This window comes from Belonocnema kinseyi, chromosome 6, assembly GCF_010883055.1.
Source record: "Belonocnema kinseyi isolate 2016_QV_RU_SX_M_011 chromosome 6, B_treatae_v1, whole genome shotgun sequence".
In the NCBI taxonomy this organism is placed as follows: domain Eukaryota; kingdom Metazoa; phylum Arthropoda; class Insecta; order Hymenoptera; family Cynipidae; genus Belonocnema; species Belonocnema kinseyi.
The window spans coordinates 139,670,895-139,680,600 of NC_046662.1; the positions used below are offsets into that span (position 1 = coordinate 139,670,895).

The following is a 9,706-nucleotide window of genomic DNA, read 5'->3' on the forward strand; positions in this document are numbered from 1 at the left end:
ATTTTTTGTCGATTTTTCAATATTTTTAGGGATGAAAACGGGGTGTTCCGTATAAAATAGGGGAATGAAACTTTTTTTAGAGTCTGTGGACATCAGATGGAATCATTCTAAAGCATAAAATTTCAGGTCTGGATTTTAGAGAATTTTTTGGAATTTTTTGTCGATTTTTCAATATTTTTAGGGTTGAAAACGGGGTGTTCCGGATAAAATAGGGGAATGAAACTTTTTTCAGTGTTTTTGGACATCAGATGGAACCATTCTAAAGCATAAAATTTTAGTTCTGGATTTAAGGGAATTTTTTGTCGATTTTTCAATATTTTGAGGGTTGAAAACTGGGTTCGGTTCCTTCGGTCCGCCAGGGTTGAACCACCTAACCGACGTTTAACGCGTTCCATCGCTAACGTTTTCGTATAATAGGGATACGGTCAATTCTAATTCTAAATCTCGACTATAAACTTAAAGTACGAGTACGTCAGGGCCGTGCAAAAAATATTTGGGGCCCGTTTCAGAAAACATTTTTATTGTAACATTAAATTGATGAGCGAATTTTTAAATTTATAAGAAGTAAATGAAAATATTGGATAATTTTTTATTTAAAATTGTTTAACATTGAAACCCTAAATTATTAAATTTTTAATATTTAAAATGTTTGCATAGTTTACTTCTTTTTAAATCTTTTTAATGTAAAATATTCAAGACATTAAAATTGAGCATTGAAAACCTGAAAATTAAGTTTATATAAAATCTCTGAAATTAAATTGGGTTAGAATTTCAGGGCTTAAATCGAATATGCGAGCTAATACACTTTACAGGATTTATTAATTATATTGCATGAAACTTACATATATGAAAATATGAATAACACACATAACTTGAGAAAATTTTGAACATCTCTTCTTGCAATAAGTGTTTATTCAATATTTGCAATTAAAGATACTGTAATTTCTAATATGTGCAATTTATCTTGTAGTTTTGAATGTTTTTTTACATAATTAAATTTTATATACTCACAATTAAACACTCTACAATATTAAAAATGTATAAATAAAAATGCTGGATAATTTTGTGGATCTAAACTTAAGTTTTCAACTTTACATCTTCCAAATTCAAGAAATTTATATTGTGTATCATCAGAATTGAAACTGCTTTAATGGTGAAACTTACATAATTTCCAACGTTTAATTTGAAAAATTAAAAACTTTTCAATTTTAATGATATATGAATAAAAATTCTTAAATTTGAATGATTTTTAAGATAATAAGTAAAGTTTTAAATTCTAATTCTTCCAAATTGAATAAGTGCCACTTTTCAAAATATAAAAAATTTAATTAATTTGTCTGAATAATGTTTGCTAATAATTAATTAAATGTATTTATTTTTCAATTCAATTAAATGGTTCCGTATTATTCAACTAAAATTTTGATTTTACCATTTAAATTCTAAATCGAAGTAGTGGCTAGATTCATTGTTCATCGCCGATACTACATTTTCTGTAAGATTTTACAGAAATATATTTTACTCTCTTCAATAAAGAATTTATAATTGTTGAGTTATTAACAAAAAATTAATTGTTGACATATGCACACCTCTGCAGCCTTATCCATCCAACTGATTGTTACGTATTTACTGAGAAGTTTGCACCCATATTGCCAATATATGCTGAAAATTTTTTCGATATCTAGAAAATTTTTTAAAATTTGACGAAAAAGTGGTGATCACGAGGATATAGGATTATAAGGTTTTGGGAATGTAAATAATTTATTTTACTGAACAATGTTTTTCATTTCTTACAAATAATAAATCTCCTCATAAATTAATTAAACCCAGCTTTCCTACTGGATACGCGGAAAACAATTTTTTCATCCCACTTAACAGAAGAAAAACCTAAAATTGAGTAGGAAAACCTCTATCATGACAAAAACCACTAAAATGGCAACACTGAGACTTACGCCAGGGGCGTTACCTTCGATTCATGGTAATTAAATTGTTAATTTTCTACTTTAATGAAATCTTATTTTATTTTGCAATTTTACAAACTAATATTTATTAATAAATACTAAACGACAATGAGGACTGTAAGTAATTTGAAAATTCAACACCTTTTTCCAAATTAGAAAATTGATGACTATCTTCGAGGTGCTCAGTACTTGCATACCATCCTGAAAGATTAGGGAGGCGATGGAAGATACTGCGTGACTATCGGTTTACCAAACTGTGAAATAAAGTCTAATGTAGCAAAAATGAAAAGCTCGCTCACAGTGGACAAACTTTCATAAAATATGCAGGAGATTATAACATAACCAAAATTAATTTTTCTCTAGAATCCATTTAAAACTTTACCAAACCTTTAAGTAAATAATACATTTTTTACCTAGAAAGAATAACCGAAATTTATCATTCTGTAGCCGATTTTTGAGGAAATTATTGTCATTGCATAATTTAAATTTTACTTGACTTTACATTTGCAAACATTACTCAACAGGCATGAAACTTTATACAATTTTTCCTGAATGTGTGGCAGAATAGTTTTCAATAATTCCACCACTTGTATCAATGATTACTTTTGAAAATCTTTACTGTACATTTGGAAAATTAAATCTGCGTTATTAATGTTTACCGATCTGTCATATATTCTTTCACATTTCGCAAGACAAAAATTATTACAATAATATCAAAAATTCTCCCTTTGGTCCATATATCCTAATTATACTTAAAAGTTCGATAAGGTTTCCTAACCAAATTTTTCCCGTGTATAGGTAAAATATTCAATTCTTATATTAATATATTATCACATATCGTGTAAATATTCATTACATCAAGTTAGTTATTTTACATACATTAGTATTTTAAACTAATGATTATCTACTGTCAAGTGGTGTACCCAACATCTTACAATTAGATTTTCGAGTTCATTTAAATGTGACCGTCCGAGAAGAAAATCACCTAATGCGCGAAAGCTTCATTTTACAAGAGGAGCGATTATTATAGTAATTTATTGTTACATTCAAATCTTTTTTGTTACATTAAATGTTATGCAGAATTTTCCGCTGATTCCGAAAATCGAGGGTGTTTTTTCGAGAAACGGGTCATTTTTTAGAAAATCGCATTTGAATTTTTTTAAATTAATCAAGTAGCCCAATTACAATTTTATGATTTTTACCATTTTTCTTTCGCGGTCGTCTAGTGTATATGTTTACGAACAAAAAGTTTCTGAGCCAGATTTTGATTGCTTTAATTGTTAAGGCAGAAGATGACCATCAAAGAGAAAATGTCAGAGGAGTTGAAATGCACCAATTTCTACGTAAATATTAATCCGACGACAAAAAGTTTGAAACAAAACTGTTACTACTTGGCCAGGCGGAACTTTTTTTAATATATACGTTTTCAATCAAAGTGAAACATTTCGAAAATTCGACGATAATATAGATGAAAAAAATCTATACAATGTATAAAGTGTAGTTTTTCTCGAAAAGAGTTGATTTTATAAAAAAATATAACGGTGCAAAACTAACTATTTTGACTGAGCACTATAAATTTATCTGAAACTCTTCATTCAAATTTATTTATTTACCTATTTAATGCAAATAATTAAATACATAAACTTCATTCCAGGATATCATTGGTAATTATAAGTGAAATCTTGCAAAAAAATCGAGTTAATAGTATGAAAAGGCACTAAAATATTTGATTTCTAAAATTACGGGGAAAAAATTATTGTATAAACAAGGGCAATTATAAATTGAGTCTCGATCTCAGCTTCTAACTGAGGTAGAAAGTTGTAATTAAACTCAATAATTTCCATACATTTTTATTAATGAAATGGCTATATTAACAACTTTGTAACATTTATACTTTATTTGTTACAGCGTTTTCTTTTTTTAAGTAAAAAGTAGGTAGAATTTATTACAATATTTTAGCACCTCTTTTAAAAGTACATGATACGGCAATAAACAACCCAAAAGTTTTTCAACTGCCAAAGGCGTCGCGTCGGGCCGTAGACAAGCCATTCAAGCCAAGGCAGGGGCCCACAAAATGGTTTGTCTACGGCCCGACGCCTTTGGCAGTGGAAAAACTTTTGGGTCGTTTATTGCCGTATCATTTACTTTCAAAAGGGGTGCTGAAATACTGTAATAAATTCTACCTACTTTTTACTTAAAAAAAGAAAACGCTGTAACAAATGAAGTATAAATGTTACAAAGTTGTTAATATAGCCATTTCATTAATAAAAATGTATTGGAATTATTGAGTTTAATTACAACTTTCTACCTCAGTTAGAAGCTGAGATCGAGACTCAATTTATAATTGCCCTTATTTATACAATAATTTTTTTTCCCGTAATTTTAGAAATCAAATATTTTAGTGCCTTTTCATACTATTAACTCGATTTTTGTTGCAAAATTTCACTTATAATTACCAATGATATCATGGAATAAAGTTTATGTATTTAATTATTTGCATTGAATAGGTAAATAAATAAATTTGAATGAAGAGTTTCAGATAAATTTATAGTGCTCAGTCAAAATAGTAAGTTTTGTACCGTTATATTTTTTTATAAAATCAACTCTTTTCGAGAAAAACTACACTTTATACCTTGTATAGATTTTTTTTCATCTATATTATCATCGAATTTTTGAAATCTTTCACTTTTATGGAAAACTTATATGTTAAAAAAAGTTCCGCCTGGCTAAGTAGTAACACTTTTGTTTCAAACTTTTTGTCGTCGGATTAATATTTACGTAGAAATTCGTGCATTTCAATTCCGCCGACATTTTCTCTTTGATTGTTCATCTTCTGCAGTGACAATTAAAGTAATCGAAATCTGACTGAGGAACTTTTTGTTCGTAAACATATACACCAGACGACCGCGAAAGAAAAATGGTAAAAATCATAAAATTGTAAGCGGGCTATTTGATTAATTAAAAAAAAATTCAAATGCGATTATCTCAACATTGACCCATTTCTCGAAGAAACACCCTCAATTTTCGGAATCAGCGGAAAATTCTACATAAGATGAATGACTTGTGAATTAAATAAACAGATTTTTGTTTTTCAACATAAAATCGTCTCTGAAACGAAAGTACTTCGATATTATTTATTTGGAGAATTATGATTTTAATCTTTGCAATTAAAAAAAACAAACATGTAAAGTCGACTGAAATCGTTTCAAAGAAAGAACGAGAAGCAATATAATTTGATGCATATAAAAACTGTTCCAATGAGTTTCACCGACATATTTAGTTTCAGGTAATGATAATCCTATGACGCATCAAAAAACCAGCTGCGGATAACTGCGGTTTTGTATTAAATCTCAATTTTTATTTCATGCTGCACATAAGTCCATAACTGTTCCGCTTTTATATAGTAAGTGGTGTTTCAATTTTTAAATGAAAGATGACTGTGTTACATTTAAGAATAAATAAGTAATTATTGTTTTTTTTTTAATGTTTGACATTGGTTCGTAATTAGCGAACTTAAAAACCCCCTTGTACGAATTTAAAAAAATACAAAATTTATTTACTATACTCGTCCACCATTTTGTTTTCAGAATTTTTGACATTGAATTCGTAGTCAGCGACCCCGAAAACCACGAAATAACAGAATTTAGAACATTTTATACTTTTGGCCAGCTTTTCGTGATTTGGTCCCACTGTGAGGCGGCCCAAAACTTGCAGATTAACACATGTTCGAATTTTTCAGATATAGGAATAATATTTTTATTATAAAAGAAACAAATAAAATCTATAAACTGGTGTAAAAAACTGAAAATCGATTTTTTTTCTCGCGTTAGATCCCTTTCTTCGCGGACGGTAACAAATACAGAATATAAACTCAAAGACAATCAAAATTGACATTCTTGTATGGGTATTTTCATTTTGGCTTTAGGAATTTGCATGGCTCAGCTCGCATAGGAGAAACGCATACAGCTTTCAGTAATTTCACTATTTAATGTTTTATTTTCGAATCAGACGACTATAGAGAATTGTCCATTAAGACAAAATTACTAAAGAATGTCCGTTTACCGGGCATTGATGTCTCTATCCAGCTGTCGGAATCTTTTATCTTTTTCAAATGCTTCAGCTAGTACTTCTGCTAATAATTATTAGCCTTCTACTAATTCATTTGGTAACCAAATCTGAACTAAACTAGTAGAATTTATAGATGAATTATTACGAAACTATTATCATGATTATTAGTAGAAATGCTTACTATACCAATTTGTAACCGACAGATCACTATTTCAATCAGTAGATTTTTTAATAATTAAAATGGTTGCCACATTATTACTTTAAATGAATTGGTAGAAATTAAACTACTAACAATTGAAATAATAGAATTCGACTACGAGTTAGCAGAACTGCTTACTAAAAAGCATTTGGTAAACGACTTCGCACTATTTCATTAAGTAATCAAACATAGAATAAAAGAGCAACTTACAAGCGACTCTCAAAGTCGTTAGTGCGAGGAGTAAAATTGATCCCATTGGTCCCGCCATTTGCGCCAGTTTCATCTGCTTACCGATTCACATGCAAATGGACACAGAACACAAATATTCTAACACTCAGGGTTTGATCCGTGCCTCGTAATGTCAAGTCCAGTGCCACCTTTCTCCAGAGAGGGTGTCGCCGACGATATACCGGTACAAACTAGCAGATCTAGCTGACCGCCGCCATCTTGCATTCAAGTAACTGCGTCAACCCGAACACCAACGGCTACCAGAAGAAAACATGAATCCACTCACTCCCGTTCACCATTTTTTACCTACTATCTCATTATTTCCGTCCCCATCTGACTTCGTTTTTATTTTCCACTTTAAATGAATTCTTTACTCTTCCTTCTTTTCTATCCTCATTTCGAGTGCACCTGTTTCTTGCCTGCTGTCTCTTTCCTTACGGTTTTTTACTTCTCTCGCACCGGCTCTCTTCAACTGACCCACTTATGCGGAACGGCTCAACACTTGAGAGTCATGTCCAATATTATTTTCGGTAAGGCTCCTGAAGACCACACCATACCCTTTTATTTGTATATTTATTTTAAATCAAAAATGTTCACAAAAACTTATGGATGTATTAAAAGTTCCACACTAAAAAAGAACACACCAGTTATATTTAGCACATATAGTAATTCGTAATAAGCCTCATTAATAAAAAGTGAAATATTAGTACTGATGTTATGCAAATATGTTATTAAAATATATCATAAAACCATCTATAGTAAATATTCATTATATACTGTAAAAGTATAAAAAAGTATAATATCGTAACGAGCTATTTCTCATTAAATGAAGTTTTAAGAAATGATATATCGTTCTTCAATAATTTTTTTCAAATAAATAATGAAAAATTTTTTTTTATTGAATGAACGCATCGATGTTACGTAAAATAATACGGAACTCCCAATTTACTATACTATAGCAATTTAAATAAAATAAACATACTTTTTAAACATTATAAAATATGAAATTTTTGTTATTTACGAATAAATAATTTACTAATTGCATCATTTAATCATCAAAAATTGTATATATTAGATAAACTTCGGAAGAGAGAATTGATCAATTTTATTATTATTCAAAATAAAGAAAAGGCTTCTTCTGACGGTTCCAATACTTAGCACTTTACTGATGAAATAGAAAAATTAACTGACAGCAACAATTATGAGAATTATTAGTGTTTGACAAGTCATGAAATGCGGCGTCTCAATTGCGGACCACTCTAACTTCGCTTCGCGACCGTTCACTTGGGACTGACCAGGACTGCCCGGAGTTGAAGACCATTGAAAACGGTCCTCCCACTTTACGGTTCGGTATGCTATGTTGCACTATAGTACAGACTATACTTTATCTCACTGTAGTAAAAAGTTTCTAGTCGTAAACTCGGAACTCAAAGGGAAGGAAATGCTACTTTTATTCTGTAATTTCCACGATAATTAGATTAATAATTAATTAGATTAATTATTAGGCTAATACCTTGTGATGATGATGATGGCTCATACGTCACTGTTGGAAACATCTGGTTCCATTTTGAACCACATGTGATTGAAGGTTTATATAGTTACGGTTGTTGAAAGTTCAACTACTTGTGAATAAAAAATCATCTACACGTGTCACTGAAATTTCAACTATGCTGTTACATATTCAACTAGATGTATTTGAAATTTCAATCAAGAAAAAAAAATATTATTCGCGGCAGCACAACATGCTCATTATATTCGGCTACCACAGAAAGAATTTTTTAACACTGCCTTGCCTGTCTTCGAAATTTTAATGCTAAGACTGGTTTAAATAATTCTCTATAGATGTTTTGTTGATGTAGGCTGGGAGAGCTGCAGTGACTATGCTTGACGCAATCTATACTTTTTCAAGTATTAGTTGTATAATTTTCTGATAACGATATTTTAAAATTTTGAAATACTTTTGAACTCATTCTTAATAAAGTCACATACTCGATCTAGAAAATTTTCCAACACTTTTTTTGTATGCAGTAAAGCGGATCCGTGACAAAAGGCCCAAACGACAAAGCACCCGTCAATGAGAGTCGCGCTCGGTGAAATAGGCCCGCGAATCAGGCAGCGACTAGGGGCCTGGTTAATGGATTTTCAGTTTGTAATATTCTCTCGCTGTAGATAAAGAAAATCACTGCTTTGAAATTTTAAGAGATGGCGTTACTTGTACTAATTTGATTAAAAGATGTTTGTTGATCTTGTGTTTGAGTTTAAATTTGTTTACGGGATTTTTTATAAGTTTAAAGATTTTATTCTGGCATGCATTCGGCATATAATAATTATATCGTGTAAATTGATGTGAAATATAGTTTGTGGTTAAATTGATGCATAACGCACTTTAATATAATATTGCTTCAATGTTTCGAATAATAATATAATATGCTGCTATGCAAAATACCAAACACCGACAAAAAGAAGAAAAGAGAACGAAACTTCATACTTTCAATGATACTTAAGTAAGAACATGGATGAAAAAAAAGTTTCTTAATCTTTAATCACAAGGATAACAAGCAGGCAAGTATGGCTAGTATATAATATATGTATTTTTATAAAGAATAATTATACTTTGTAATAAAAATGATCATTAACTAACAATTTAGAGAATTAATTTTGTATTCAAAGAATATTCTGTTGATTGCTTTAGACAGCCATTTGTTTATTTATAACTTCATGTTTATAATTATATTATTATTCTAATGACTTATGTAGGCGTATCTCAAATGTTAGTACAATAAATTAAGTAAAAAATGTATCTGAAACCAATTATCTATAACCCTTTCAAGTTATTGAGTACGAAAATTGTGAAAAGATATTTTATTACGTTAATAATAAATTGATTTTTTGTGTACAAATAATAATTTTACATAAATTCAGTAATTTCTACTTTAATTTTTTATAAACTTTTTTGTAATGATATTTTAATTAATTTAAAGCTTGCATCAGAGCTTTCATTATTTACTTATTTCTTTAATAAGGAAACACTATAATTTCATTTTATTTCTGATGTAGTAAATGAAGCATACAACTCGAGCCACCCCCGCATACCCCCGATTTGGTTTGATTTCATATCAATTAATGTAATTTGTATTATATGTGCAAAGTTACAAAAATGTATACAGGTGATAAATTGTCTGTTAACCCTTATTGCGCTGCGAAGTAAAATTGTGCTTCATGAAAATGGAATAACCTATATTTAAACATCCGG

General features: G+C 29.8%; 1 protein-coding gene across 6 annotated transcripts in view; it reads right to left on the minus strand.

The window, feature by feature from the left end:
• The window catches only part of LOC117174095, a 298,870-nt gene that overhangs the window by 275,640 nt on the left and 13,524 nt on the right, over window positions 1–9,706 (minus strand). For 2 of the 6 annotated variants that reach the window (XM_033362826.1, XM_033362818.1), the window contains exons 1-2: window positions 7,608–7,744; window positions 6,436–7,081 (exon numbers count right to left, since the gene is read on the minus strand). The exons of 1 other annotated variant lie outside the window; for it this stretch is intronic. In XM_033362826.1, the coding sequence (XP_033218717.1) occupies window positions 6,436–6,508 (73 nt within the window). In that variant the 5' untranslated portion in view covers window positions 6,509–7,081; window positions 7,608–7,744. Of the gene's footprint in view, window positions 1–6,435; window positions 7,082–7,596; window positions 7,751–7,966; window positions 8,386–9,706 lie in introns of those variants that run through there. 3 more of the 6 variants (XM_033362821.1, XM_033362819.1, XM_033362820.1) reach the window with 3 other exon arrangements.